The sequence below is a fragment of the Alosa pseudoharengus genome, unplaced genomic scaffold (genome assembly GCF_046254945.1).
Source record: "Alosa pseudoharengus isolate Yale_2024_CS ecotype anadromous, Long Island Sound unplaced genomic scaffold, YU_APseudo_1.1 YU_APseudo_1.1_scf_20, whole genome shotgun sequence".
Classification (NCBI taxonomy): domain Eukaryota; kingdom Metazoa; phylum Chordata; class Actinopteri; order Clupeiformes; family Clupeidae; genus Alosa; species Alosa pseudoharengus.
The window spans coordinates 9,311,355-9,325,622 of NW_027468664.1; the positions used below are offsets into that span (position 1 = coordinate 9,311,355).

The 14,268-nt window shown below is 41.7% G+C and overlaps 1 protein-coding gene across 1 annotated transcript; it reads right to left on the reverse strand.

Moving 5' to 3' along the window:
• Positions 1-213: 213 nt before the first annotated feature.
• On the reverse strand, positions 214-8,491 carry LOC143136839 (uncharacterized). Its single transcript, XM_076297512.1, has 3 exons — positions 8,386-8,491; positions 5,500-7,151; positions 214-1,713 (listed from the first exon to the last, which is right to left on the reverse strand). The coding sequence occupies exons 1-3, from the start codon at positions 8,489-8,491 to the stop codon at positions 382-384; spliced, it is 3,090 nt and encodes a 1,029-aa protein (XP_076153627.1). The 3' UTR covers positions 214-381.
• Positions 8,492-14,268: the final 5,777 nt, after the last annotated feature.

Sequence of the window (14,268 nt, forward strand, 5' to 3'; positions counted from 1 at the left end):
GACACTTTAATTTGAATGTTGTTACAGTTAAACAATTAGATGACAAATACATGAAAGTTAATTGATATGAGAGTTGAAAGTGTAACATTTGTTGTACTAACTGTATGTCAATTGTGTACAAAGATCTATAGAAAATAGTAATCATAAAAATCATACAAATAAGGCGATCAATTGGGTTTGCTTGAAATACTACAACAGGTTAGTCCTTCAATTGCCAAATATTTTACTCTACAGCATAGCATTATCATATATATATATTTACAACAGTGACTCCATCTCCCAATAAAAATGTACCATAAACAAGCAACAACAAGACAGTCATGGGAGCTCAAGCTAACTAAGATTTCTCATTGTGATATGCAAAAACATTTTTGTGGAAATTCATTGTGACACTTCTGGCACTAACTTGTCCCATAATGTGTCCCAGAATGCCTCCTGTTGTGCCGGGTCTTGAGGCCACTCTATGTAAGTCCTGGTTTTGTCGAGTCGGGCCAGCCTGTGGTGGGCAGAGAGCAGGTTAGAAGGGATCTTCTCCAGAAACACCAGGATCAGCACATCCCTGTGCTCCACCTGCAGCCGGTAGGTGCCCAGCCGCATCTCCAGGGAGCACCAGTTGCTCCGCAGGTAGTGACGGCTGACCAGGCAGAGGGTGCGGCGGCTTCTGTACAGACTGTCATTTATATTCTCCACAATATCCTTCCCCTGCTGGAAATCCTTCCTGGGTAGGCAAAGCTTGAGGAATGGGGGTCCCCTATGCTTCAGGCTGGGCAGGAGCCTGTCCACAACCCAGCTCTCGTCCTTATCACTGTGAGACACAAAGACATCATAAGGGTAGTAGTGCCCTCTGGTGGCGCTGCACAGATGGTACATGAGCACGGTCAGGATAAAGAGCAACAGGAAACCTGTGGTGCAGAGAAAGAGCTGAGACCCCACCTCCAGCCTGCAGTGGGTCAGACCGTACCGCTCTAAGTCCTGGAGCCTGTCCCCATTAAGGCACTGCAGTGCTCTTTGCTGCTTTGAGGCAAAGAACACCCCTATTGGACTCTCCTGCTTTGCCCAGCTATTGAACCAGGAGTTTTCACAGTTGCAGAACAAGCGAGGTTCAAAGATAACAACAGATCTTAGGCTGTGCAAGGGCTCAAAGAAGTGCTTGGATAGAGTGGTCTCAGATGAAATAAAAAGGAACACATATTTCAGAGACCTCATGTCCACACTGATGACCCTGTCGAAGAAAACTACTAAACAATTAAAGAGTTCCAGACTCTGAAGTTTCATCAAGCCATGAAACATGACACTGAAATCAGGTTGATTGTAGAAATCCACATTAATCAGTTTAAGTCTTTTTAAATGCACAAGTTTGTTCAAGCCGGAAAGATCTTGAGCACTGGTAGTGGTCCAGTGGGCGAATTTCAGATGTGCCACAGAGGTGAAGTGCTGAAGGCCAACAGTGAGGTCAGGTGCACACAAGAAGTGATTAGCAGAGATATCAAGCCTGACGACAGATTTCAGAAAGCGTGTCTCACAACCCCATAAAACAATCTTCTCGCTGGACAGTGAGAGACTCAGGCCCACGTCTGGGGTGCTGTTATCAGCGATGACCAAAGTCATAGGGTGCATAGATTTGATGGTGAGTTCAGACAGGTTGCGAGGGAAGTCCCCAAAGATGAGACTCAGGTTGAGAACTTGCATTCCAAAGAGCTCAGTGTTGGGAAGCTTCAGATTCCCAAGGTGGAGAACCCTAAGGGAGGGCAAATGGGCAAAGGATTCTGCTTCTAAGTCCTTTAAGAGATTATTGTCGAGGATCAAAGTCTCCAAATTCTGAAGTCCCTTCAAAGTGTTCCTTTGAATTTTAAATATTTTGCTCAGAGTCATACTTTTCAACTGCCTAAGTTTTGCAAAAGCAAAGTCTTCAATGGTTTGAATTCTCCATGACGAGAGTATTAATTCAAGTAAATTTTCCAGACCCGAGAAACATGTCGCGTTTATTACTGAAATGTTTGCTTGCAGTGTTAAGCTACGAAGCCCTTACAGTCCATTAAAGGCATCATTTTCAATTGTTATATAACTCGGATTGCTCATATCTAGGATAGTGGAATTATTTAAGATGTTCTCAGTTTTAATGTGGCGTACTTCAGACAAAGGAGTTGCATAAATATACAGATGCTGCAAATTGCTAAGTCCTTCAAATGTAGATTTCTCGATCTGTGTGAACTTTCCCTTCAACTCCAGGTTTTCCAGGTGACTTAGACAAGCTAATTGTTTGGCTCTGAGTAACAGGTACCGTTGAGTCCAGTATGTAAAATGCTTCAGCTGTGTCAAAGGAACATGTCCTGTACAAAGAGTCATCAGAGATTCATCAACAAGAGGGGTGTGTTCACCGTATAAATTGATGTTGAAGACCACATTCTGAACATTTTTTAAAGTGGACATGAAACTGAGATTGAGGTTGATTAAATCCTCTCCTTCAAGTGTAAGTTTTTCCAGCTTGTAACATTTTTCCCATGATGACGCAGAGTACTCTTGTAATGTATTGAAATGCAAATTAATAATGGTGACAGACAGTGCCGATACAACTTCACAAATAGTTTGTATGTTCATCTCTGTCAAGTGTAAATTCATCTGTTGAATTTGCTGGATCCCAGAGTGTAAGAGTTGAGCATGGAGCACATCGTTCATTGGCATGCTTAATAATGATACCTTCACTATGTGTTTAAAAACATTTCTTTCTATTCTCTTGTGGAAATGAAAACATTACATTTCTCAGAGAAGGAAACTGGCTTGGGCCATATGAGCAATTTGGAGTTGATAAGGTCTCCACATCCATTTCAATACTTAAGTATTCAAGGGAGGCTGAAAAATATGACACTTTACAGAGCAGCTCTGAGAAGTTGTTATCACCTTTAACATCAAACTTTTTTATCTGACTCAGTCCATCAAAAACATCTGCTGCCATTTCTGATAGAGCATAGTTTCCAAGTTTCAGTTCCTCCAGATTGTGCAGATCATGAAATACCTTAGATGGTAGCGATGGATTGCAGAGTCCTGTGCAGGTCATGGAAAGTAGGTGCAGGTTGGTCAGTCCCTTGAAGGCCTCTGGGAGGATTGCAGACAGACAGCCGGTGATATACAGTCTACCGAGACTGTGGAATTTGGTGAAGGTTGCTGGCTGAAGTGATGATCCATGGCTAATCAAAAGACACAGAATTTCAATGTCCACCATGATAGCAGACAGTTCCAGCTTGATGTCAGTGACATCCCTGCAGATAGCTGTGGCATTGCTGCGTGGGCAGTATCCGAAGAATTTAATTTCAGATTCTTTGTATGAAATATCGTCATACAACAGCAGGCATTTTTGCGACACCCAGGTCCTGGTGCAAAACACTTGCGCAGACACAAGCAAAAAAATGTGAAGAAGAGGCATCCTCACCGAGATTCTAAAGTTGGTCTCAACCAGGAGGACTCAAAGGTCTTCTGAAGACACTGCGACTGAATGCTACTCTCCGGGATGTTCAAGTATGGCCGTCTTAGAGACTCACGAGCAAATTTATCACCCATTATCACACGTACAAACAGGAATATTTTTAGTGCTCTGTGAGAAACGCCTAGATGTAGACATGGTCTGAAACACATCTACTTTCACTTCCTCATGAACATTTTGTGGGGGGCCCTGTATATGAGTCTGGTTTTAATGTGCCCTGTGCTTATCATATTGAAGCATTGTTTTCCTAAAGGCCAACTTACATCAAAGATTCACGACGAGACAAAGTGCAACATTAGGGTTACCAGACGTCCTCTTTTCCCCAGATATGTCCTCTTTTTGAGACCTAAAAACTGTCTGGCTGGAGTTTCAAAATCATCCAGGATTTTGTTCTGCCTTAGCAGGGGCGACTTATTAAATATGATGATATAATAAAGCATGCCTCTGTAGCCTACAATAAGCGGTGCCTGAGTAATCTTGTTTTGACATTGCAATACATTTCTGGGCGTCTCTATCTTTGGGCCGAAATTCTAACATATTCTAAAGTAGACTATTTACAGTAAGTCAGTATACTGTACACATTGTTGTAAATTGCTTAGCCATATAGAGCATCCCACTATCATGGTTCTAATATTGCCAGATTTCCACGTACACAGATATGAATATATATTTCTACTGGCATGCTTCCTAGTCACATAAAGGCAAAAATATGAAGAAGGAAAAATAATGAGACGCAAATGATTATTTGGACATAATGCATGCGAGTGCCAAAAGCAAAACCAACCGCACTAAAACAGCTAAGAGAGTAATTTGAAACAATGGGAAGACAAGTAATGCTAACCTGTTGAGCAAGCGGACTGGAGGACTACTGGAAGCAACAGCTGTATTTATTTTCCCTTATTACACAGCAATGTACAGTCAAAACTAATTTGTTGGTTATTCAAATTACCAACCAAACAAAGCAAACCTAATAAATGTAAACACGACTAAATATTGCTAGAAAGAGCCTACTGTAGGGTAAATATTATTACATATTGTTATGAGATTATGACATATTGTGACACAGGTCATTCTTACTTATATTGATGATGTGATTCTCAAACTAACTGCACACAAACATTTATGAAGTGCAAGCTAACAACAAATCTGAAGATTACATTACATTTTAATTAAAAAAAAAACTTTTCGGTAACACTTTATGATAAGGGTACATGATTTATAATGAATTCATGCATGAATTAATTCATGATTTATGCATTACTTCATTCCTTTATATCTTATGAATCATCAGGAATTGAGATGAGTTCATAGTCTCTCATTCATGACCTCATGCATAAACAACACATCAACTAAGACATTGGGTACGATGGGTACATCATTATGATTTATGATTTCTTAAGCATGATCAACATAATTACATGAATTTAAGGTTAATTGCTTATGAGTTCATCATGCCTGTGGCCCCTCAACTAAAGTGTTGAATAATTACATGTGTTAAGAGAACTGCAAAGTTGTGTTCAAATCAGAATTTGAGCAGTTATGACCACATTTTTGGCAGAAAATCATGCTTAATAAATCATAACTCATAATGACGTGCCAGCCGTACCATAGGTGATGTGCTGTTCATGTATAAGGTCACTAATGACAGACTATGAACTCATGTGAATTCCTGATGATTCATGAGATATTAAGGGATTAAATAATAATACAAAAATAATGAATTAATTAATGCACGAATTCATGATAATTCATGTACCCTTACCGTAAAGTGTTACCAACTTTTCAGTATAGTGGTCCCAGGCTATATTTACACATTATCATAAAATTATCGATTGTACCCTGTTTTCTGTAGATTAATTTGCTTAATTAATTACTTAGCAGGGGTATGTTTTGATTCGTCAAGCAAAACAATCCTAAATATTAGTAAATATGTTTACTTTATGTGCACTACTTTGTGCTACATTCCGGTTGTATTAAAATAGTGTAAGGATTACAAAATTGTACATGGTAACTCATTGCACCCTGTCTGGCAATAGTTTTTTCCACAGTCTTTCCCAGAATGCCTCCTGTTGGGCCGGGTCTTGAGGCCACTCTATGTAAGTCCTGGTTTTGACGAGTCGGGCCAGCCTGTGGTGGGCAGAGAGGTTAGAAGGGATCTTCTCCAGAAACACCAGGATCAGCACATCCCTGTGCTCCACCTGCAGCCGGTAGGTGCCCAGCCGCATCTCCAGGGAGCACCAGTTGCTCCGCAGGTAGTGACGGCTGACCAGGCAGAGGGTGCGGCGGCTTCTGTACAGACTGTCAGTTATATTCTCCACAATATCCTTCCCCAGCTGGAAGTCCCGACTGTGCAGGCAAAGCTTCAGGAATGGGGGTCCCCTGCGCTCCAGGTTGGGCAGGAGTTCCTCCACCACCCAGTGCTCGTCCCTGCCACTGTAAGACACAAAGGCATCGTAAAGGTAGCGCCCTCTGGTGTTCTGGTGGCGACGCAGTGCCTCATTCAACCAGCCGTGAGTGATGTGGTAGAAGGCCAGCAGGTAGTCCGTGGCCAACTGATGCAGCAGCACAACCGTCATGAACAGCAAGAGGAAGCATGATGTGCTGACAAACAACACAAACCCCACATCCAGACCCCACATCCAGCAGTGGGCCTGGCCAAACCTGTCAAAGTCCTGGAGCCCACCCTCAGACACACACTGGAGTGGATCCCCCAGGTAGTATGAAATAAACACCCCTGTCTGTTGCTGATTCCTTGCCCAATGGAGAAACCAACTATTGTCACATGTGCAACGGAATTTTACTTCATATACTAGAGCAGACCTCAGGCTGGTCAGGTGTTCAAAGAAACCTGTGGTAAAACCGACTTCTGTCGTTATATCATAAAGGACAAAATACTTCAGAGAGGTCAGATCCAGACTGAGCTCTCCCTCCAAAATATCCACCCAGCAGTGAGAAAGACTTAAACTTTCTAGTTGGGTCAAGTTGTGAAACATGTGGCTGACACCTGGATCATTGATAAAGTCGACACGGCCAATATCTAGACGCTTTAAATTCACCAATCTGTTTAGGCAAGAGAGATTTTGGACTGTGCTGGTATGCACCTGAGAAAAATCTAAAAAGAGCACGGATGTGAAGTGACAGAAAGCAACTGCATGATGAGGTGCACAAATGAAGAAGTCTGTCACAACATGGAGTTTGGTAACAGATTTTAAAAAGGGTCTCCTGCAACCCCATAAAACAACCTTCTGGCCGGACAGTGAGAGACTCAGGCCCACGTCTGGGGTGCTGTTATCAGCGATCACTAAAGTCATAGGGCGCACAGCAGATGTAATGGTGAGTTCAGACAGGTTGCGAGGGAAGCCCCCAAAGATGAGACTCAGGTTGAGAACTTGCATTCCAAAGAGCTCAGTGTTGGGAAGCATCAGATTCCCAAGGTGGAGAACCCTAAGGGAGGGCAAATGGGCAAAGGATTCTGCTTCTAAGTGCATCAGTGGATTGTTTTCAAGCATCAAGCTCTCCAGGTTTTGAAGTCCAAAAAAGGTGTTTCTTGTTATTTTAAAAATCAAATTATCTGCAAGGTTCATGTGCCTCACCTGGGTTAGGTTTGTAAAAGTAAAGTCTTTGATGGTTTGAATTTTGCATTTGAGGTCTAAGTCCTCCACATTGGCAAGATCTGAAAACACTTTTATAACATATACGCCGTCCTTTTACTTTTAAAATACGTAGCCCATTCAGTCCCTTAAAAGCAGATTCTTCGATTGTTAAATTGTGCACACTGCTGATCCCAAGGTTCTGCAAATGATGAAGCCCCTCAAAAGCAAATTGTTCAAGATGAACATTATTCCCAGACAAATCTAGGTCCTCCAGGTGACTTAGACAGACAAACTGTCTGGTTCTGAGTGACAAGTCCTGTTTAGTGTAGTAACTGAAATGTTTCAGTGAGAAGAGAGAAAATTTTGTTCGACAGAGAGAAATCAGAGATTTGTCTTCTTTAGGAATGCTGTCTAGAACGCACGTTATAATATTAAAGATATTCACATTTTTTAAGGTGGACATAAAGCTAAGATCAATATTTGTCAAATACTTTCCTTCAAGTGTAATTTTTTCCAGCTTGTAACATTTTTCCCATGATGACACAGAGTGCTCTTGTAATGTATTTAAATGCAAATGAATAGTGATGACAGACAGTGCCAATGCAACTTCACAGATAGATTGTATGTTCATCTCTGTCAAGTATAAATCCATATGATCAATTTGTTGGATCCCAGAGTGTAAGAGTTGAGCATGGAGCACATCATTCATTGGCATGCTTAATAATGATACCTTCACTATGTGTTTAAAAGCATTTGTTTCTATTCTCTTGACATGTCGAAATGAAATATATACATTTCTCAGAGATGGAAACTGGTCATATGAGCAATTTGGAATTAATAAGGTCTGCACATCCAGTTCTATACTTAAATATTCGAGCGACGCTGAAAAATATGACAGTTTACAGAGTAGCTCTGAGAAGTTGTTATTTCCTTTAACATCAAACCTTTTCACCTGACTCAGTCCATCGAAAACATCTGCTGCCACTTCTGGTAGAGCATAGTTTCCAAGTTTCAGTTCTTCCAGATTGTACAGATCATGAAACACCTTAGATGGTACCAACGGATTGCAGCGTTCTTTGCAGGTCATGGAGAGTAGGTGCAGGTTGGTCAGTCCCCTAAAGGCCTCTAGGAGGATTGCAGACAGACAGCCGTTGATATACAGGCTCCTGAGACTGTGAAATTTGGTAAGAGCATTAGGCTGAAGAGTTGATCCATAGGCTACCCTCACACAGAGAACTTTAATGCCCTGTGGAACTGTGGAAAGATCCAATGCCAAATCAGAAACATGCGAACAAGAAGCTCTCAGTTGACTACCTGGGCATTCGGAGTTTGATGCGATGGGGAAATCTGGATAAGGTGAGGCCCCACCCACACAGACCACCTCCACAGCCACAATCAGAAGGGAGTAGAGAAATGCCATTTTGTGTGAATTCCAAAAGACCAAATCACCAAAAACATATACAGTCCTTTGATGTTAGGATCAGTGAGAAAAGGTCCTGGGCGTGAATCCGCTGGATGCTGTTTGAAAAGAAACCAATGGGTGCTGCCTGCAACTGAAGTTGTTGCTGTGTTAGTCAATGAGTTAGTGGTGGCTGCTTTTGTTACTTCAATACCATACAGTACATGACACTCAGCTCAGGAAACATCATGTGTGCTATTTGTAGGGATGCACCGAATCCAGGATTCGGTTTCGGATTCGGCCGAATATTGGATTTTTTGACGGGGTTCGGTTTCTGCCGAACCTTAGAATTTTTTCCCACCGAACCGAACCCTACGCTTACACTATGCGCGCTACACTGGTCGACGTCATGACGCCGCCTTTGATTATAAGAAGGTGTTTACGTAGGTGGCCCATTCGAATGCAGTAGCTCAGGCTGTGTGAGTGAGAAAGTGAAAATGGAACTCGTGAGCAGAAAAAGTGTTGTTTGGCAGTACTTTCAGTCCAAAGAAGGTGATTCTAGTCGAGCTACATGTTCAATTTGCAGTTAAAATAAAATAAAATTAAATATACACTGCTGTGGATGTTATTTACTTCATAAATGTGTTTACTGTGTTAATGGACTGAGGATGGAGTAGGATTCGGTATTCGGTTTCGGATTCGGCAGAATCTTAACCAGTGGATTCGGTATTCGGCCGAACCCCAAAAATCTGGATTCAGTGCATCCCTAGCTATTTGTAATGCAAAAATATGCTGCGCATGTAGTGAGGTGTGAAATCACCCACGTCCGTATTCAACAAAGACAGAAAAATGTGGTTGGACATACATTATAAATGGTCTCTTTCTGTTCCTGTTTATCTCTTACAGCTTCGATTTGACTTATTTTTATAAGCCTGGTGTTGATGTTGATGTGTCTTATAATAATATAGCCTAATAGTGATTGCAGAACTTCAGTCAGAGCCTTTGGTAGTTCAGTGTCTCACCTTTTCTCGCTTGTTTTTGACTGACTGAATAATTGTTTAGGCCAAACCTGTCAACATTTAGCTTTCCAAAAATGGGATTTTTTTGTCAAGGGGGGGGGTCAGTGTTTGCACTGAATCAGTGTTTGCATGTTTAACATGTTTCATACACGTGTTTCAACATGGCATTTCGGTCATTGCTTTTACCTTATAGACTAGTTGCATTTTCTTGAACCCAGAAATGTTGAGTACCCTAAAGTTTTATTGCAGAAATGGCATCTATAGGCCTAGTGGATGGATTGAAAAAGTTTGCACTTGCATAATTTGCATAATTAGCATAATAAGATGATTAAAGCGTGAATAGAGTAACATTTTCAAATTATTCGAGATGTCTCGTAAATGTCTCGTAAATCCGCCGCCCGAGTTGGAAAGTGTAAATTACCCAGCTTTCTTGCGCCATTTTGGGCAGGCACGCCCACTTTACCTCGGAGTACTTGAGGGTACCCCGAGGTGGACGTACAACCTTATAACAAACATGGCTGTGCCCATAGTTGAGATGAGATGACATGTATTTTTTTTGCATATGTACTGTGTTGATATAATAGTTGATATAATGCTCTTACACACTAGATTACATTGCTGCTTCAATCCGGTCACCAATTCATGCATTGCACGGTCTTGCTGTGCCTGCAATACAATGTAACAATTTGTTTTCCAGCCGTTTAGCTAGAGGCTACATGTAGCACAAAACAATAACAATGACTAGCCTCCTGCTAATGCCCCTCGTGGCTCGAGAGAAAGGCGTTCCTAAAGCCACTCATTGGTACATGTTGTATGGGTGAGTGTACGATGATTTACGAGACATCTCGAAAGCAGCATATAGAGCATCACAGTCCCACCCACAGGAGTTTCCGGAAGTAAGAATTCAATGCAATTTCTCCATTGACAATTGAGTATAAGCCATAAAAACTTAACTGCACATGGTAGACTCAAAACCAGCTACGGCTGTACTAAGCGATTGTGTATGCTCATATAGACGCCAAAAGTTCACGGAGCACTAACCTTGTTTTGAGATAAATGTCTTTTATTCGCGATGTCTTGGATAAGTACTTCATTACCCACAATCCTGAACAATCCCACAATCCCACAGTGATGCCTCTGATTGGTGGTAAGGCCGTTAAGGTCATAGTTTGAAACGTTTTCAGTGAAAATTATTGACAAAGATGGCGGAGTCTTTTACTGCCTATGGCGAAATTCTTAATGTGAATAAAAACTTTCTAGACGAACATTGGTACTTGTATCAACAAGGATTGTGGTTTATATATCACACGAACTTAGTCAGGGCCAATACACCATCAAATAGAACACTGGAAATGCTAGTTTGAACACTTAACTTCAGTTAGTCGACAGGCTAATCATTAGCCTTTCAGACATTAGAATGTCATTCTAATGCCCCCTCCTATCCGTTCCGCCACTTCTCTGACACAGTTCCAAAAGCACCTCAAAACACACCTCTTCTCTCTTGCCTACCCACCCTAAACCCCCACCCTGCCCCTACCCCCCTACTCCCACTCTTGTAAAGCGACCTTGGGTATCTTGAAAGGCGCTATATAAATTGAAGTTATTATTATTATTATTATTATAATGCTGCTAACATTAGCCTACATGCTGCAACACAGGTATGAAATATATTATGTTTTAGTGACCTTGTTGTTTCTATGAATATGAATTGTTTATATGAAACATCAACTTAGTCGAGGCTTCGAAAGCCCTGTATATCCCCATTAAGTACTTAAACCTTTGAACTAGCTAGCTAGCTGATAGCACAGGCTGGATGCTACCACCGGATAGACACTGCAGTAAAATGGTTAGCAAACCGTCCATGCCCCCGTGAATATTTCACTGTTTCAAGGACGAAATCAAGAGTGTCCAAAGGGGTGAAAACCACTTTAAATCGGGTCACATTATTGACTGTTGTGTGTCGAGGGTCAGCTTGTGGGTTTTGTAAGGGCCAGCATGAGGGACAAGACCTATCAAACCTACAAAGTTGTGTGGTAAGTTTTGCAGGGAGGTTGGTAATGCTAGTTAACATTAGCTAGACTACTGTAGCCTTCATACTGTACGAGCCATATCATCAGTCATTAACCTAGAAATACTCCTTCGTACATTTAATGAACATTTTGTGTAATAATTCACAGCTAGTTAATAAACTGAATATGGTGGTCCAAGAGCAGACCATGCACCGCTCCATGCATCAGGATGACAGTCAGATATGAAGCACTGCACAATGTTGCTAACGTTAACGTTAACCGGTTTCACACACACGATATAAAATACACGATGCTAAATATAACATTCAATACCAAAACACTATTATTTGCACGATTACTCCTGAAATAACTGCTATTAACTATATAAAAATCATTGTTTGGAGGAAAGGGTTCGCGTGCTGTCGCCGGTTGGAAACATGGTTGGAAATGATTTTGCGCTGGTTCGTGCTGCTTATATATTTTTCAGTGAGGCGCGGTGGTTTATGGGATGAGTAGTTCCTTCGCTCGGAAGTAAAAATATGTACACAGTCTTGTACCTTTGACTTTTTTTGGACTTTCTCTTCGTTTTTTCACTCGAAATGATATGTTGTATGCTTATGAGCTACGCCGTAGCTGATTAGCCTAAGACATGCTCTAAAACTCTTTAGATACGGATTTTTCCAAAACGTCAATGGGAGAAATGAATGGGAAATTTACTTCCGGAAACTAAGCTCTCTCGGAGGAGGGGCGGGACTGTGATGCTCTATGGTGTGAAACCCTATGACGTCAGGGTAGCCCGGCCCTTTAACCTGTTGAGGAGTGAATTCGTAAGGGATAGGCCGAATGGACGACACGGTGGTCTGTTCACAGAAGTTAATGCACGGTCGAGGTTGTAAAACGGCCCCGACGCGAAGCGTTTGAGAACCGATTTCTTATTCAAACTGCGCGCCTTCTCTCCAGAGACGTTGGTACACATGCACATTCACTCCGCCAAAATGTATCACACAGGATTCGAACCCCGGTCTCCCGCGTGCCAGCCTTTTCCTGTGACCACTGCACTATCTACTTCGTTTGTAGGTAAACTTATAGTGTATAGGCCTGAATGTCATATTCACGAAATTTCTGTTAGCTAACAAACAATATGTGTTCACTGAACAAAGATTATGAAAATAAAACACAACTTTTCCATCTCAACTTTAATTTGAACAGATATTAGTGCTGAAACCGTTCAGAATTCTTCACTTTCTGCTGACGAAAAAACTAATGTCGGCCATGTTTTTTGGGCATGCGAGCAACATGTTTTTGTTGTTATGTAACAGGGTGTGAATAGCCCAGTTGTGTGGCCAAGGCTATAGACACTCCGAAAAAAATAAGTCGAACCTTTGAATTTCTTTTCAAAGTGCACCGGATTGATGCATTTAAATGTTAAACAAAATTTCTTCCAAGGCAGCAACCCCCGGTCATCACTAGGATGACATAGCATTAGAGGAACATGGTTAGCATGCTACTGAAGGAAGGACATCTTCTGACTACCTACAGTAGGCCTACCGTAGGGTGGATGTGCCTCATGTTCAATCAGATCTTTGCAGCTTTGCAAGATCGAACATGCCCACAGATTTGACGCTATGGAACACGAAGAAAGACGATTCCCTTCCACCCAAAACAGGTCTTGTTATAACCTCTCTGTACACTTTCAAAGTTTACAGTTGTCTGTTGTCTAGTTTGTCTGTAGGGACATTGACCACACTACCACATAAGTATAATTATATTTTGCGCATTGTCAATGCTATGAAATAGCGTTTGTTTTTTGACGTGCTAGCTAGCCCCACGGACCTCCATTGTAGGACATTTTAATTGCTAGTGCAAACAACGGTCTTGCTCAAAACTCCACCAATTAACGTACAGTAGGCCTAATTTTGCTCTCAAATTAAAGTGTGAACTTGTATCAATTGTAAATAGAGCCTAGGTCATTTTTACTCCGCAGTATTCCTTTAAGTCTGTGTGTCACAGCAGTGTGAAGCAGGAGTCTAACATTAAAGGAGAACTTGGCAACTATTTCAACGTAATAAACCCGTTTAGAAATCATTTGGATGGTTAAATGACCTGTTCCGGTGAAAATAGTGACTTTCCCCGCTGCGCCTAGCGTCCCAGGTGGAAAACCAACTTTGCAACATTGAGTATACCGTCCCGGAAAGAGACGTGAGAAACAACTCTTTTTAAATCGTGTTTCTTACCTTGTAACATTCACATGGTTCTGCCAAACTTATGCTAACCGTTCGCTAGCTTGTAAACAAATCCATGTGCTTTATCGTTACCTTTTCCCACAGTTTGAAATAGCATAATGCACAATTTCTCCAGCTGAGGGGGAAATCCTGCCAAATTTCCCTTTAAATCCACATACACCTTAGTGTGCAATCTGTACACTAAACTGAATTGGAAATTGGGTGGTGGTAGTGTAGTTGTTAAGGAGCTGGCCTAGTGTGCAGTAGCCTGAAAGTTGTGGGTGTGATTCATGGCTTCCACTGTTGTGCCCTTGAGGACTAAACCCCTAGTTTCTCCGGGAACGATGTAATCCTTGGTTGACATAGGCTATGTAGGTGACCATGATTTCTTCAACATTCTTATGTTGTTCCTGGAACAACAGCTCTTTAACCAATCACTGCCATGAGATCAACAAGGACATTACAGGACATTATTTTGTTTGCTGGGTTGCTACTGCCAAATAGCCTGATAGGCCAGACCCACATCAAGATGTACAGTAGGGTCTGGG

What these genes read in the sequence shown, in the direction of transcription:
- LOC143136839 (XM_076297512.1), bottom strand. Translation starts at nt 8,491, where the DNA reads ATGGCATTTCTCTACTCCCTTCTGATTGTGGCTGTGGAGGTGGTCTGT. An exon ending in ATCAAACTCCGAATGCCCAG is followed by an intron (nt 7,152 to 8,385) that starts GTAGTCAACTGA and finishes AAGTGTTTTCAG; the next exon opens with ATCTTGCCAATGTGGAGGAC. An exon ending in AAAAACTATTGCCAGACAGG is followed by an intron (nt 1,714 to 5,499) that starts GTGCAATGAGTT and finishes GGGAATCTGAAG; the next exon opens with CTTCCCAACACTGAGCTCTT.